Source organism: Chinchilla lanigera, unplaced genomic scaffold (genome assembly GCF_000276665.1).
Source record: "Chinchilla lanigera isolate Chin_1 unplaced genomic scaffold, ChiLan1.0 scaffold00187, whole genome shotgun sequence".
Classification (NCBI taxonomy): Eukaryota; Metazoa; Chordata; class Mammalia; order Rodentia; family Chinchillidae; genus Chinchilla; species Chinchilla lanigera.
Window position 1 is genome coordinate 463,785 of NW_004955588.1, and position 16,637 is coordinate 480,421.

Below are 16,637 nucleotides of genomic sequence, written 5' to 3' on the forward strand. Positions count from 1 at the left end.
AACTCACGACCTTGCGCTTGCCAGGCAGGCGCTTTTGCCGCTGAGCTAAATCCCCAGCCCCCCTGTAGTTTTTTAAATGCTAAACAGATTTTATTGATTTCATTCTTTTTCTGCAGGCGTTCTCTGTTCTTAGGTCTATTTTTTAAGGCACTCAGCTCTCTTAATAAATGCAACAAAAATCTATTCTTTCCCCTTCCTCTTCCATCTGTTAGAATTTCCCAGAGATATCCTTAGAAGACATACTGTTTGAAAACATGTCTCTCAGCATTCAGGACAATTTCAGAAACATTTTTCCTTTTGATGTTCCTTAAAAGTGATCTAAATTTAAATATGTAGAATTGCTGTGGAAATTCTGTGAATTTTGGTGATGAGATCTTGCACCTGTGCTGCTATTGCCACTGTCTGTTTAAGAAATGCTTTTCTCCAACAGAATGGTGCAGATGTGAATGCCAAGGACATGCTGAAGATGACAGCTTTGCACTGGGCCACAGAACACCATCATCGGGATGTTGTAGAGTTGCTCATCAAGTATGGAGCTGATGTCTATGCTTTCAGCAAGTTTGACAAGTCAGCCTTTGACATAGCCCTGGAACAAAACAATGCCGAGATTTTGGTCATCCTCCAGGTATGGTTCCTTTCATATGGGTAGAGTAAATTTCAGTTGAAATTGAGAATTTTTTTGTGTGGGAATTGAGTTAAAACTGAATTTTCCTCAGCTCGGCATGGTGGCACACTTCTATAATCCAGGCAGTCCACAAGGCTGAAGCAGGAAGATAACAAATTTGAGTCCAGCCTGAGCAATTTGGTGACTGTGGTTTAGGCTGGCCTTGAACTTACTGTGTAGCCCAAGCTGGCCTCAAATTTGTGGTGATCTTCCTGCCTCAGCCTCCCAAGTGCTGAGATTACAGGTATGCACCACCACATCTGGCATCAGAATTTTAAAAATACTTTAAAAAGCACTGGGAATGTAGCTCAATGCACAGCCCCTGAGGTCAGTCCAGTACTGCAAAACAAAACTGAGCTTTTCACTGGGTGTGGTGGCACATGCCTTTAATCCCAGCACTTTGGAGGCTGAGGCGGGAGGATTGCTGTGAGTTCGAGGCCAACCTGGGCTGCATAGTGAGTTCAAGGCCAGCCTAAACTACACAGCGAGAGACCTTGTCTTTTTTTTTTTTTCAGTCTTCTTGAGACAAGGTCTTACTATGCAGTTCAGGCTGGCCTTGAGCTCACTTTGTAGCCCAGGCTGGTCTTGAACTCACAACGATCCTCCTGCCTCAGCCTCCTGAGTGCTGAGATTTCAGGTGTGCGCCACCACGCCTGGTGAGACCTTGTCTTAAAAAAAACGAAAAAACCCCTGAATTTTCCTCATTTTATCAAATTATGTCTCACCCTTCTGTCATTTTCTCCCCCTTTCCTATCCTCTTTCTTTTTTCTTTCTATCTTCTTGGTACTAGGGATTGAATCCTGGGCTGTTCTATCACTTAGCTAAATCTATAGTTTTTTAAAATTTTGAGACAGGGTCTCTGTAAGTTACCTACCCTGGCCTTGTTGCACTTGAATCTCCTGCCTCAGCATCCTGAACAACTGAGATTACAAGTGTGTACTCTGTAGTGCTCCTGCCTTCCCTTCCCTCCCCTGTCCCCCACCTTCCTTTCCTCCCTTCCTTCCTTCTTTTGACAAGGTCTCACTAGGTAGTCCAGGCTGGGCTGGAACTCGCAGGATCCCTCCTGCCTCACTCTGCCTCCTGAATGCTGGGATTACAGGCATGTGCTACCACACCTAGGTCTTCCCCTTCTAATTAAAATTGATTTTAGACGGTATTAGAAGTCATTTTGAGGCCGGGTGTGGTGACACATGCCTGTAATTCCAGCACTGGGGAGGCTGAGGCAGGAGGATCACTGTAAGTTTGAGTTTTCTGTCTACTTTGACAACAGTTAAGCCAGGCACAGTGGCACACACAGTACTTTGGGAGACTGAGACAAAACACTTGCCAAGAGGCAGGAGGATCACTGCAAGTTCGAGGCCAGCCTGGACTACAAAGTGATTTCAAGGCCATCCTGAACTGCATAGTGAAATCCTGTCTTTAAAAAAAAGAAAGGAAGAGAGTTGCCAAGTTTTAGCCCAGCCTGGGCAACTTAGTGAGACCTTGTCTCAGAATAAAAGTTTTAAAGAGGCTTGGGATGTAACTCAGTGCAGAGGCAGTGGGTTCAGTCCCTAACACAAAAAAACCCCAAACAAATAAAAAAAAAATTAAGAAATCGTTACAGGGGAGAGAAAAGGAGAAAGAGGAAGTAAAAGAAATTAAAATTCTGAATTTTCCTCAGCTCGGCACGGTGGCACACTTTCTGTACATATGTTTTGTACATATACCAACTCCCCACGATAAATATCATTATGTACTGCAAACTTGTACTGGTAAAGATTTTAAAAAGAGGCTCAGATATCATGGTGCTCAGCTGTAATACCAGCACCGGGAAGGCTGAGGCAGGAAGATCACCATGAGTTTGAGGCCAGCCTGGGCTACCTATGAATTCAAGGCCAGCCTGTGTTTACATAGTGAGCCTTAAACAAACACACAAACAAACTAAATCATCACAGCTAATTTTTAATTCTGAGATGACTTCCTTATGACCCAATATACTGTAGAGCTATATATTGTCTCCTGTCAGCTGATACACATTCAGAAAATACAAAATGACTTTTTTTTGTTTGGTACTGGGAATTGAACGCAGGACCTTGCACTTACTAGGCAGGTGCTTGTGCTGCTGAGCTATATCCCCAACCCTTTTTTGCCATTTTGAGACAGGGTCTCACTATGCAGTTCAGGCTGGCCTTGAAATCACTTTGTAATCCAGGCTGGCCTCGAGCTTGCAGTGATATTCCTGCCTCTTGGCAACTGTTCATCTCAGTCTCCCAAAGTACTGGGATTATAGGTGTGTGCCGCTGTGCCTGGCTTGTTTTCAAAGTAGACAGAAAAGTGAGAAAATTGTATGTTAGTCTAAAAAAAGGCAAATCAAAGATGAGCTGTGAAAGAACATGAAATGTTCCGGAAAGATAAGCATTGCCAGCATGGAAGCACACACCTATAGATAGTCCCAGCACTCAGCAGGTTGATGCAGGAAGATTGATGCAAATCTGAGGGCAGCCTGAACTACATAGAGAGACCTTGTCTCAAAAAAACAACAAGAAAAAAGAGATGATACCATTCGATTTGCTTCAAAAATATGATTGTTTGGAGTCCAGTGTATATTGTGGGGAGAAGACTGTGCTTCATAACCACATGGTGACTTTTATTAAGCTAGGCAAGTACCAATGATAGCTTCAACTAAAGAAGTGGTAGTGGAGGCAGGTATGGTGGCACATGCCGGTAATCCCAGCACTTGGGAGGCTGAAGCAGGAGGATTGCTGCAAGTTCAAGACCAGCCTGGACTGCACAAGCAAGACTGTCTAAAAAAAGAGGTGATAGTGGAGAGTAGGAAAAATGACTAAAAGACTGAAGAAGAAATTTAATGGGTTCCAGATAATAATGGATAATGTTTCAATTCAAGTGCTTAGTCAACAGGATAATTATATGTGAAAAATAGCCGTTTCTGCTACACTTTCAGTTTTTTGTTTGTTTTTCCTGACAGATGGTCCCCATAGACTGCTTATCTTTTTCAACTTTCATTTCTTGTGTAGGGCCCATTCATAACTGGACTTGTGTTTTTTGTCTTTTTTTTTTGGTTGAGACAGGGTCCTATATAGTCCATGCTGGCCTCAAACTCCCAGCAATCTTCCTGCCTCAGCCTCTCAAATGCTGGTACAGATATTTGCCACCACACCTGGCCATAACTGGACTTTTCAAAGTAGTAATCGTGTTTGTAGAAAACTCTTGAAAGTAAAAATAAAATAAAATGAAGCATCTTTTCACCAAAATTGAGCAAATATTCTTGGAAGCAAAAATGTGGCATGTGGAAGTAGACTTTGAAATCTGATGCTCGTTTAGTTGCCTACTGTATTCCCCTAGGAATTTCCTAGCAGCAGACTAGAACAAGTGGTTGGATGAACCTCTAGAGAATGTTTTTTGCTGTAGGTTCTCTGCAGGGAGCTCTGGCTAGCGTATTGACTTGTGGCTAATTGATCATAGAATATGAGTGTCATAAATTACTTCTTAGACTGTGCAGACTAAGCAGTAAAAAATCCCAAGATTTAGAAAAATGAAGTGAACAGTCTACAAAATTTTTGCAAATAACATACCTTTGCTTCTCTCAACTAGAAACAAATGTGGGAAAGCAACCTAATGTTGCTGTTGCTGTGGGTTGATAAAAAACAACAGAAAAAAACAGTAGTCTTAATGAGAACTCGGAGCTCCCTGGGACATTGTGTGCAGAACTAGTTCTGCTCCACAGAGCATTGCTGGGAGTGGAGGGGTGTCTGCCCCTTCCTGGCCTGCACCACTGAAGCTTGTGAGTATTCTGACTTTGAAACGTGCTGTCTCGTCTGCAGGAAGCAATGCAGAGTCAGGTCACTGCTAACCCTGGGAGAGCCAGCCCTGTGACCAGCCCTGTGACCAGCCCCGTGACTGTGGCTGCTCCGTTCATCTTCACCTCAGGAGGTGTTGTCAACCTTGCTAGCCTTGTTTCCTCAGCCAACACCAAAACAACCTCAGGTAACGTTCTGATAATGTAATAATACCTACTAGCTGGGTGTGGTGGCACAGACCTGTAACCTCAGCACTCCGAAGTCTGAGGCAGGAGGATTGCTTCAAGTTTGAGGCTAACCTGGGCTACAAAGTGTGCTCAAAGGCCAGTCTGAACTGCATAGTGAGACCCTGTCTCAAAAAGACAAACAAAATGTAATAATATCTACTTTATGAAGGTATTGTTGAGACTTTGAGATTTTGTATTTCAGTGTGTTTCATACCCGGGCTTCGGTAATGGTTATTAGATGAAAATATGACTCCTTTAAAAAAGGTTGGCCCTGTTATGTGCACAAGGGGGCAGTAGTGACCTTCATTTTATAGGCTATCCATGGTTTTAAAGTCGTTTTGCTTTCAGGCAACTGATTCAAAAATTTAGTTTAGCCAGGCATGGTGGTGCATGCCTGTAATCCCAGCATTTGGGAGGCTGAGGCAGGAGGATTACTGTGAGTTCGAGGCCAGCCTGGGCTACAAAGTGAGTTCAAGAACAGCCTGAACTGCATAGTGAAACCCTGTCTCAAAAAGACAAAAAAAAAAAAAAAAAAAAAAAAAAAAATTTAAACCAGGCATGATGGCACATGCCTGTAATCCCAGCACTCAGTAGGCTGAGGCAGGAGGATTACTGTGAGTTCAAGGCCAGCCTGAACTGCATGGCAAGACCCTTTCTCAAGAAACAAAAACATAAAAAAAAACAAAGCAAACAAAAATCTAGCTTAAGTATATATATAACTGTAGTCAGAACATTCATAACCTTTTGGATTTGTAATGGTTCAAGTCATACTGATTAAAATGGTGTTTCATTTTATTGGTGGTACTGCGCCTCACACATGACTGAGCTATACATGTAGCCCTAGAACAGATACTTTTGTGGTGTAAAAGCCCTTAGAATCCAGTAGTTATCTGTTCACAAACCTCTGAAAAGAGCTAGAGTTGGTCACTGCTGATATTTTCCAGATCTGATCTGAAGCTGTCATCAGAGTTGAACAAATTCAGAATTTTTTGCTTTGTGTCTTTGGGCCAACATTGTGTTTTGCATAGAGAAGTTGGCAGAGCTGCTCTTTTCTCTCTGTATCAACAGCTGCAAACTGAAATTGCTAAACATTAGAACTAGGACTGACCACTCATGTCATCATATTCATGGAGCAGATTGACCTACAAATGCTAAATCAGTGCAGGTTAAAGAAAAGAGAAAAGTTTTAAGACAAATTCACTTTGTGTATTATTACTCAATTGGGCTAAAAGTTTTTTTTTTTTTTTTTTTTTCAGGAATGATGGGCCTCTTGTTTCCCATGATCCACTAGTTTTTTTGTTTGTTTGTTTTCACCTGGGAATTGAACCCACAGCCTTCATACTGAGCTACATTCACATTTTTTTATTTTATGTTTTGTGACAAAGCTTTATATGAATGTGTAATTGTCGTGTCTTTTTTTTTTTTTTTTTTTTTGGTAAGGGCTAGGCTTAAAATTGTGATCTTTCTGCCTCAGCCTCCCAGGGTGCTGGGATTATAGACATGCCTGATTTTAGTGGATACTTTTGATACCAAAATCCATACTGTAAAGTTTGCTTTCAAATTGTCTATTTGTGACTAAGAATATTAGTCATCATCAATGCTACAGGAGGGCAGACTAATTTAAACATGAATCAGGACAAATCAAAGCCATAAAGATGGATTTCCTGTTTTTTTTTTTTTTTGTCTTGAACTCACTTTGTAGCACAGGCTGGCTTCAAACTCACAACGATCTTCCTGCCTCAGCCTCCTGAGTGCTGGGAGTACAGGTGTGCAACACCACGCCTGGCTGAATTTCCTGTTTCAACGCAGTCATAGAGAACATTCCAGAGTCAAATATAAATAATTTTGTATTGATTCCTAAAGAACATAGGCTTTGGAATCAGATGAAATAGGTTCTAATCTTACTGGCTATATGACCCTCTGCAGGTTACTTAATTTTTCAAATTGTAGTTTTTTCTAACTCAATGAGATTGCCTACGCTACCATAATACATCCTTCTACATCCTGGTCTGAAGAGTTTGTACCAGGTGTGCTGGTACATGCTTATAATCTCGGCATCTGAGAGTTTGATACCAACCTGGGCTACACAGTGAGTTCAAGCCCAGCCTAGACTACTTAGCAAGACCCTGTCTCAAAAATCAAGAACCCCCTTGTGTCATAATTGAAGTAGGTAACTACTGGCTTTCTCGTTAGTCGGTTGTACCACCGCTTAACATTGTAACTTCAGTTACCGCTTGATATCTGTAACTTCAGATATTTAAGTGACCCTGAACTAGAGGTCAGCCCTATTCTCACCTTTCCAGCTGAGGAACAGAGGTCATAGTGGAGCAGGGGAGGAGCCTGTTCCTTGGCACTGCTTAGCTTAGGGTGAGGCTGCTGCCAGGGCAGCACTGCTGTGCCAGCCGAGGGAGTGGGCATGGCTGTGGTCTGTCAGCCACTGACATCGCAGCACCAAGAGAGTGATCAGAAGAGGGGAATGTCTCAGCCCCTTGCCCAGCACATTAATTTAATCCACTCTAGAGGAAAATATATTTTAACCCTTAAAGAGTCTTAACACCCTGATAATTGGTTTATATCAGTTTGGGTTAGAGAAGAAGATTGAGGGCATTAGAGTGAAAAGCTGGAAGTTTTATTCGGCAAGCCATTTTTAGTTTACTTCAATTTATTCTCTCCACTGGGCTTATTTACTTTTTTTACTGAAATAGGTGACCCCCGTGCCTCGGCAGTACAGTTGTCAAATTCTCCCACCTCAGTGCTGGCCACTCTTGCCGCGCTCGCTGAGGCGTCCACCCCTCTCTCCAACTCACACAGAGCCGCAGGTAGGTAAGGGAGGTGAGGCCTGCTGGGCGAATTACCATTTCTCCTTTGTTTTTAAAACCTCCAGCAGATTTAATTTGCATGCAGTAGTACAGAAGTATAGTTAAATAGAGACAGCTAAGAAAAAGGGCCATGGAGTCATTGAATATCACAAAGAAAAATCACTAAGAAATATTACCAGGCGTCTGAACCATATGACTGAGAAAATAATTGAGTTATTCCTTTGTATTTTTACAGTTTGAAGCTTGTTTGTCCTGACTGCAGTTGCTTCAGATTGAAATTTTTAGTCCTACATTAGCGGATTTTTTTAGATACTCTGTTACATTTTGACTGATGCAGTCCTAGAATGATTCAAAGTAGCAACCTGGGTATCTTGTATTGAAGTATCAAAATACAAGGCACTGCTCCTTCCACATTGTCAGAGTTTGTGTATTTAAGTTTGGCTTGCTTTTATTTTCACTGGAGATTTTATTTTGGCATGTACATTGGAGACGGGGGAATGTAAGTTTTCAAGGCTCTTAGCCATACCTAGTGAAGGAAAAGCTTAGGGCTTTATATAGGTAAGGACACATAGTTGTAGGTTGGGCTCACAAGGCATCTAGAAATCTTTTTAGAACCCTCTAGCACTTGGCTTTGTCATAAACAAAACCAGATTGTTCAATTTCTTTCTGCCATTAACATTTAGCTGATGAAAATGTTTCTCCAATTCCATTCCTGTTTTTCTGACTAGCAGTAATCATAAAGGTGTCTACTCAAATATGTGTGAGTGAGTGGTACAGCACAGAGAAAAGCAGTATGTTAACTTCTTGCTGTTCTTCTTTTTTTGAGGTAGAGTCTCACTATGTAATGCAGGCTGGCCTTGAACTCACTTATTTAGTCCAGGCTGGCCTTGAACGCACCGTGATCTTTCTGCCTCAGCTTTCCAAGTGCTGGGATTACAGGTTCCTTGCTGTTCTCTTAGTTTGCTCTTTGATCATGTAACATCTCCAGGGCTTTAATTTCTTCATCTCTGGCATGATAGTTGGATTAGAGTATCTGGCTCTTAACATTTAACTGTTCTTTGATTTTAAGAGATATAAATGCTTATTTCCATTGAACTTCCTCAGTGCATCGCATATGCATGGTCTGTACCTCCATTTATTATTATAAAGTTCTGCTTGTGCCTCTTTAGGGAGAGAAATTCCATAATCATAGGAATTGTTTCCTCTAATAGTGGTTGGTTGGTAGAGATACTGACTAACCAAACCAAATATCTTCTTTCAGTATAACACATGTAAAAAGCCTTAGAAAGGTACCCAGAATACAGTTAGTGAGCAGTAAATATTAGCTCCACTAATACTACTGTTGTCAGTTGGAAGGCCAGCTACCACAGTTGTCTGTCAAGCTTCAATGCCTTGACTGTTTGACATATTATTTTGTTAATTCACTATTAAATGTCTCCATTTTTTTTCTACAGAAACGATGTACTCTGATTTAATTTTTTCTAAATTTCACACATTTTTAGGCTATTAAGATACTTCCTAGTCGGGTGTGGTGGTGCATGCTTGTAATCCCAGCACTCAGGAGGCTGAGGCAGGGGCTTTGTGAGTTCAAGACCAACCTGGGCTACAAAGTGAGCTCAAGGCCAGCCTGAACTGCACAGCAAGACCCTGTCTCAAAAAGACAAAAAAAAAAAAAAAAAAAAAAAAAAAAAAAAAAAAAAAAAAAAAGATACTCCCTAAAGCCTGGTGTAATCTCAGAACTTGGGAAGCTGAGACAGGAGTATCACCATGGGTTCAAGCCAGTCTTGGCTATATAGTGAGTTCAAGTCAGCCTGAAACCCTGTCTCAAAAAAAAAAAAAAAAAAAAGGCAGGCGTGTAGTGCAAAGGCCCTAAAGGCCCTGGGTTCAGTCCCTGGTACCACCAAAAAAGGGCCAGGCATTTCAAGATCAAATAATTGGGGAAACTCAAGATAATATCCTAGACAGTGTAGGAGACTCCCAATGCTCATTAGCTTATTGAAACTTCTGTTACTTCGCAAAACAAAACAAAATGTAAGCATAGTTAAACTAGCCTTTTAAGGATGTACTTATATGTGGAACCCATCTTCTTTGAAAGCTATTAATATCCATGGTGGCGCATGCCTATAATCTCAGCATTTGGGAGGCTGAGGTAGGAGGATTACCGCAAATTTGAGGCCAGCCTGAGCTATATGGTTAGTTCAGGGGCAGCCTAAACTATACAGCAAGACTATGTCTCAAAAAAAAACAAAAAAAAAAACCAAGAAGAAGAAGAAAGCTATTAACATCTCAGTGAAGACATTTTAGAAAACACTATTGTAATACATTCCCTATTTTCTTTTCTCCTTTGACTTAGCATTGTTCACAAACGTTTTTGTAAACTGTTGAATATTTCTTATTTTCAATTTTTCCTCTCCTTGAATTGCATCAATTTCAAGGAGGATGAAATTGCTGTACTCCAATTTTTTAAAGCTCTGAAATATTAAATTTTCTTTCATTGTGTCTAGCCAATTCAGAGGAAATCATAGAGGGAAATTCTGTTGACTCATCAATCCAGCAAGTGGTAGGAAGTGGAAGCCAGAGAGTCATCACCATAGTGACTGATGGAGTCCCTCTGGGTAACATACAGACTGCCATCCCTACCGGAAGCCTTGGCCAGCCATTTATCGTAACTATGCAAGATGGACAGCAAGGTGAGTTATCTCTGGAAGACAGTTGCTCATTAGAAGATGTTTTAGACAGTCCAATTCTCTGAAAATGAGGCATTAAAACAAATATCAGGAGCCAAGCGTGGTGGCACACATCTGTAATCCCAGCACTCGGGAAGCAGAGGCAGGAGGATTGCTGAGAGTTCAAGGTCAGCCTGAACTGCATAGTGAGTTGAAGGCCAGCCCAAACTACATAGCAAGACCCTGTCTGAAAAAAAAAAAAAAAAAAAAAAAAAAAAAGTGGGCCTGAGAGAATCCCAGGTGCAAGGTGGGACAAATAAACTCTGAAAAAGAAAAACAGGCTCAGAGTGGTAGTACACACCTATAGTCCTAGCACTCAGGAGGCTGAGGCAGGAGGTTCCCTGTGAGTTCAAGGCCAGCATGAACTACATAGTTGAGACCCTGTCTCCAAAAAAAATCCTATCATATGTAACTTTATATATATATATAGAGAGAGAGAGATAGATATATAGATATATAGATATGAATATTTGTGGTGCTGGGGATGGTGCCCAGGCCTCAGGTGTGCTTAGGCAAACACTGTACTACTGAGCTACATAGCTCAGTGTATAGCCTTTTGAGATTGCTTTTTTTTTTTTTAAGGGACAGGATCTTGCTATGTAGTGCTGGCTGACCTTGAACTCACTATGTATCCTTGGGGTTCTAGGTATGTACCACCCTGTCCAGCTTTGAGAGTGGCTTTTTCACTCAGCATAATTCCCTTAAAATTAATCCAAGCTGTTCTTTATATCAATAGTATTTTCCTTTTTTGCTGGTCACACACTTGAAATCCTAGCACTTGGGAGGCTGACACAGGTGGATCACTGAGAGTTTAAGGCCAGCTTGTGTTACATAGTGAGTTTAAGGCCAGTGTACAATACTTAGGAAGACCCTGGCGCACGCCTGTAATCGCAGCACTCGGGAGGCTAACGCAGGAGGATCACTGTGAGTTCAAGGCCAGCGTCAGCTACAAAGTGAGTTCAAAGCCAGCCTGAACTACATAGTGAAACCCTGTCTGAAAAAAGACAAAAGAAAAGAAGAGAAAAGAAAAGAAGCCAGGTGTGGTGGCGCACTCCTGTAATCCCAGCACTTGAGGAGGCTGAGGCAGGAGGGGATCTTTGCAAGTTCGAGGCCAGCCTGGGCTACAAAGTGAGCTCAAGGTCAGCCTGAACTGCATAGCGAGACCCTGTCTCAAAAAGACAAAAAAAAAAAAAGAAAAGAAACATTTATTCCTTTTAATTGCTGAGTACTATTCCATGAGTATGTATATTAATTATTTACCCATTGATAACATTTGAATACTTTCCAGTTTTCAACTGAGAATAAGGCTGTTAAGAGCAATCATGTACAGGTTTTTATGGGATATATGCCTAGGTATGTAATTGCTGGGTCATATGGTAAGTGCATGTTTAGTATGATAAGAAACTGCTAAACTATAAACCAAGCATGGTGATGCATGCCCATAATCCCAGTGCTGTGGGGGTCTGAGCAGGATTGCAAGTTCAAGCCCAGCTTTTCAGCTTAAGCAATTTACTGAGACCCTATCTCAAAATAAAAAGGATTGAGGATGCAACTTGGTGTGAAGGCCCTAGGTTCAATTCCCAGTACCTCTCACACACACACACACACAATTAATTAATTAATTAATTAAAGTAAACTACTGAACTCTTTTCTAGGGTGGCTGTACCCTATTACATTCCTATGTAGCAATTTGTGAATAATGCAGTTTTTTCTACCTCTTCCCCGGTGTGAAGTATTACCATTTAAAAAAAAAATTTAAAGCTTTGCACAGTGGCAGTATCGCAGCCAGTGAGGTTTATCTGAGGCAGGGTTATTGCTAATTTAAAAAAATTTTTAGCCATTCCAGTGGGTGTGTGGTACATGATGTGTGTTGTGCTGTGTGTTGATCCTCTCACTTCTATAAGAAGGCAAATAACTCTTTTGGTATACTTAATGGCTAATCACTTTCATTAGAGGTTTCTTAATCTTATATAAAGACATCTGTCATTCTTCCTTTTCTGTTGGTTTGTTACTGATGATTGAACCAGGGCCTTGTGCATAGTGAGCATGTGCTCTGCCTTTAAACTATATCAGTGGTATAACTTTAGACCTTTTGGCCTTCTTTAGGCAGGTTATTTTTGCAGAATTAGTAAGCTAAATGTTCACAGCTACTGACCTAGAGTCAAATATCTTTCTATAAAGCCCCAGGCCTCAGGTTTATCTTCATGATTCTGAGCCTGCAAATCAGTACCCTTCCTTGCTGCGCCTGAGTGCCCCTTTCCCTTTCTCTCTGCAGAGCATTCCTTACCTTTGATTCTGAAGTCCAAAGAATATGAAAATCAGTATATCGGAATGTATTTCACTGTGTCTTCTAGTTAAAAGCAAGCAAAACCTCTTTGTTTTACTGTATGGCCATTACCTCTAACTAGTGTCTTTTGGTTTGTAGTTCTAACTGTACCTGCTGGTCAGGTTGCAGAGGAGACTGTAATTGAGGAGGAAGAGGAAGAAGCAGAGAAATTGCCAGTGACAAAGAAACCAAGGATGGAGGAGATAGCAAACAGTGTGGAGGAAAGTAAGGTAATGTGTGTAGCACTGATGGAGGGAAGAAAAGGCCTCAGACACCATGAGCGTCAGGGCCTTCTTCGTTGTTTTGTTTCTCTTCTGGATGATCTGAGGTCAGGAATTCTCACCAGTGATGACATGGTTTACTTTACAGGAAGGCAGCGAAAGGGAGTTACTACAACAGCAACTCCAGGAGGCCAATCGAAGAGCTCAGGAATATCGGCACCAGCTCCTCAAGAAAGAACAGGAGGCAGAACAGTACCGCCTTAGGCTGGAGGCCATGTCCCGACAGCAGCCCAACGGAGTTGATTTCACCATGGTTGAAGAGATAGCTGAGATAGATGCTGTGGTCATCACAGAAAGAGAGGAGGAAGAGAGAGAAACAGAAGTGACGAGGTCAGGAGGTACCACGGAGCCTCATACTGGAGTTTCTGTGGAAACTGTTTCATCTTAACATGCAAGATCCACAACTTGCATTGTGTTCCTCTTATCCCTCTTTTAAGATGGGCATGGTGGCACATATGTGTAGTCTCAGCTGCTTGTGTGGCTGAGGCAGGAAGATTGAAAGTTCAAGGCCGGCCTGGGCAACTTAGTGAGACCCTGTCTCAAAATTTTTTTAAAAATTTTAAAAGGGTTGAGGTGTAGCTCAGTTGTAGAGTGCTTGGCTAGCATGTGCAAGGCCCTAGGTTCAAACCTTACTACCACAAAAGAAGGAGGAGAAAATAATGCAGAGGGCAAATAAGAAGACGATAGGCTGGGGGTGAAGCTCAGTGGTGGACACTTGCCTGTCACATACAAGGCCTGGGTATGATCCTCAGCACTGGGAAAAAAACCACCAAATAACTATAGCATAGAACAGTGCTTGGGCCCGGGAAGGCTCTGTATACAACTGGAAAGTTCAGAGTTATATATAAGGAATACTTTATCTAAGGGACCAAAAAAGCATAGACCAAATTTCTCAGTTCTCACTGCTTTAAACATAGAAATAAGAGAATTCTGATATTGTGACTTGATTATTTTTTGAATAACTGACTTTCTATTAAAAGTTTTTTGAGATAATATTCCTAATACACATACACCAAGAGTCTTTGATAATTGTACCATCAAGTGACCTGAAAATTTGCCTTAAATTTATGAAACTAATTAGGAGGGAGCTTAGAAGAAGCAGACTTTGGGGAAAAGAACTACTATATTCCACTTCCAAATGAGCAAAACTCCTAACTATCTTGAGTTAATTTCACTGAAAAGAAATTTAGTGATCCCCTCACAAATTTGTGTCAATTATGTATCCATAGCTCTCATGCCAGTTTACAAAACAAAAGTAGCTGAGCATGGTTGTATATACCTATAATCCCAACTACTAGGGAGACAGAGGCAGGGGGATTGTGAATTAGTGGTCAGCCTGGACAATCTAGGGAGACTATTTCAAAATAAAAAATAAAAAGGGCTGGGAATGTAGCTTAATGGTGAGCACCCCTGGATTCAATCCCTAGTACCACCAAACAGTAAGACTATAGCTCAGTGGGAGAGCAGGTATGCTGAGTATGGGTGCCTAGCGTGCCTGAGGCCCTGCGTCCAAGGAAGAAGGAAAAACCTGAAACTGAATTTGTAAAAACTAGATAGAGATTGGGCATGTTTGCGCACACCCATGTTTGCTGTAATCCCAGCACTCAGGAGGCTGAGGCACGAGGATTGCTGAGAGTTTAAGGCCCGCTTGGGCTACACAGTTTGCTCAAGGCCATCCTGAATTACATAGCAAGACCCTGTCTCCGAAAAAGAAAAGTTGTTTGTGTGGAAGAAGTGGATATAAAACCCAAATCCCCGGGCTGTATTTCCAGAGTGCTGGGAAGTGGCCAGAAAGAGGCATGAGGGTTATGCAACTCTGGGCTTGAGATGCTGACTTTACACTGGCTGGATTTTATGGAATTGCACTGACGAGGGAGTCTATTGTCAGAACTACTTGCTTCCAGACATTTGTATAATGTCCAGCTTAGGCTCTTTAATTTTATAAGCTCTTACTGAATTTTCTGTGTAACTTAGAACATTCGCTGTTCTGTGTAGCCTCTATCCTCTTAAATGCAGGAAAAAAGAGAGGAAGGACAGTCTGTTTCCGATTCAGCAGAAGTAAACGTCTGTCTTGTAAGCTTGGGCCTCGCACAGAACTTCGCGCCTTACCGTGCTCAGAGCCTATTGACACAGAGTTAACAGCGCCAGCTCCATGATGTAAGGACTGGAGTCCGCCACACACGCCTGCGCCCCCCCTTCCCCGGGCCTGCTCGCCACCCAGACTTGGGAGGTGTTTCATTGTGGGTTTTCTTCCTATGTCAGCGTGAAGTTTTTTCCAAACACAAGGGGTGGAGAGAGAGCAGCTGTAGAGAGGTTACCTCGCACAGGTCCCTGCCCTTGAGGTTGGCCTTGGACATTCTACACCTGCTTGCTAGCCTGTTTGCTGTAAATTAGAAGAAACAAGAGGGAGATGTGAGCAGTAAACATCTGAGTGGCTGGGTAGAATATGGTTTTTTTAGTTAGCTATCACAGAGAAAACATGCATTTTTTGGGAAAAAAAAAACTTGGCAGTTAACATGGTTCTGTTTACTATGATTAATAATTTGCTACTGTGTTCCAGAGGTACAGGATCATTTGGGGCTCAAAGTAGATTGAAAATGTAATTCCCGGGGCTAGGGATTTAGCTCAGTGGCAAAGCGCCTGCCTGGCAAGCGCAAGGTCGTGAGTTCAGTTCCTGGTACCGGAGAAAAACCAAAAAAAAAAAAAAAAAAAAAAAAAAAAAAGAAAATGTAATTCCCCAAACCAGATTTAAGAAGAGAATTTGCTGTTAGAAGTTTTGAAATTAATCTTGGCTCCTGGCTCCCCTGGGCTTTCTCCAGGGTCTGGGTAGCCGGCACTCCAGCTGACAGAGCAGAGGTGAGTGGGGGGGACAGTAGAGGGCGGTAGAGGGTGACAGAGCTCAGCGGAGGAGCCCAGGTAAGGGCAAGGGTGAAACTGGTCTTTGCTATCAGAGTTTCTGTTTCTGTTTGCAATGTTCTCTTTTTTGGCTCCTTTTGGGAACCGGGTGCTAACAATAAGCTGCTGTGCATTGCATTGAGGGACCAAGTATCACTTTAGATGTCTTTTTTGTTTGTTTGTTTTGTTTTTCTTCTGGTACCAGGAATCGAACTCACGACCTTGCACTTGCCAGGCAGGCACTTTGCCGCTGTGCTAAATCCTCAGCCCCACTTTAGATGTCTTTTATGTTCCTGGTACACATGCTGACTTTAATCCCTCAACCCAAAGTTGGTGGAGGTTTCCTCGGCTGAAGACGTCCGAGCCCAGTCACCTCACTCTGGAGTAGTTACTGATTATGAGTGAAAAATGTCTTTTTTTTTTTTTCTTTTTAAAGATAGGGTCTCACTGTGAGTTCAAGCTGGCCTTGAACTTGTGGCAGTCATCTTGCCTCAGCCTCCAAAGTGGGGAAATGTCCCTCTAATACTTCCTTCTAAGCATACAGAATCCCATTTGGGGGGAACTGTTTAGGAGTTCGCATTACTCTTTCTGGAGGAGATTATCTTCCCATCCTTTTCCCCAAACATCTCTAATGCAGGCCAAGTCACTCTTAAGGGTAGAGTCTCTGAGATAGGGCTTTGTCAGGGGAGAGGCTCGGGGAGGGAGGGAGAGAAGGGAAATGACAGAAATGGGATGAGGAGGAAAAAGGTATTCATTTTTATTTAGTTGGAATTGTCCTGGTAGCATGCCAGAGAAGGAAAGTAGGATTTGATCTTCAGTTATATGGCCATGATAGGTCAGATGCTTTGACGCAGTTAGAAATACTGAAGCCAGGCATGGTGGTGCATGCCTATAATCCCAGC

The 16,637-nt window shown here is 42.1% G+C and overlaps 1 protein-coding gene across 3 annotated transcripts in view; it reads left to right on the forward strand.

Annotated features, from left to right (window-relative positions):
• The window catches only part of Gabpb2 (GA binding protein transcription factor, beta subunit 2), a gene marked incomplete at its 3' end in the record, with an annotated part of 37,338 nt that extends 23,963 nt beyond the window's left edge, over positions 1 to 13,375 (forward strand). For 2 of the 3 annotated variants that reach the window (XM_005414485.2, XM_005414484.2), the window contains 6 exon segments: positions 431 to 625; positions 4,486 to 4,648; positions 7,394 to 7,507; positions 10,012 to 10,197; positions 12,659 to 12,789; positions 12,929 to 13,375. In XM_005414485.2, coding sequence (XP_005414542.2) covers positions 431 to 625; positions 4,486 to 4,648; positions 7,394 to 7,507; positions 10,012 to 10,197; positions 12,659 to 12,789; positions 12,929 to 13,228 — 1,089 coding nt within the window. 3 annotated transcript variants of the gene reach the window in all.
• Positions 13,376 to 16,637: the final 3,262 nt, after the last annotated feature.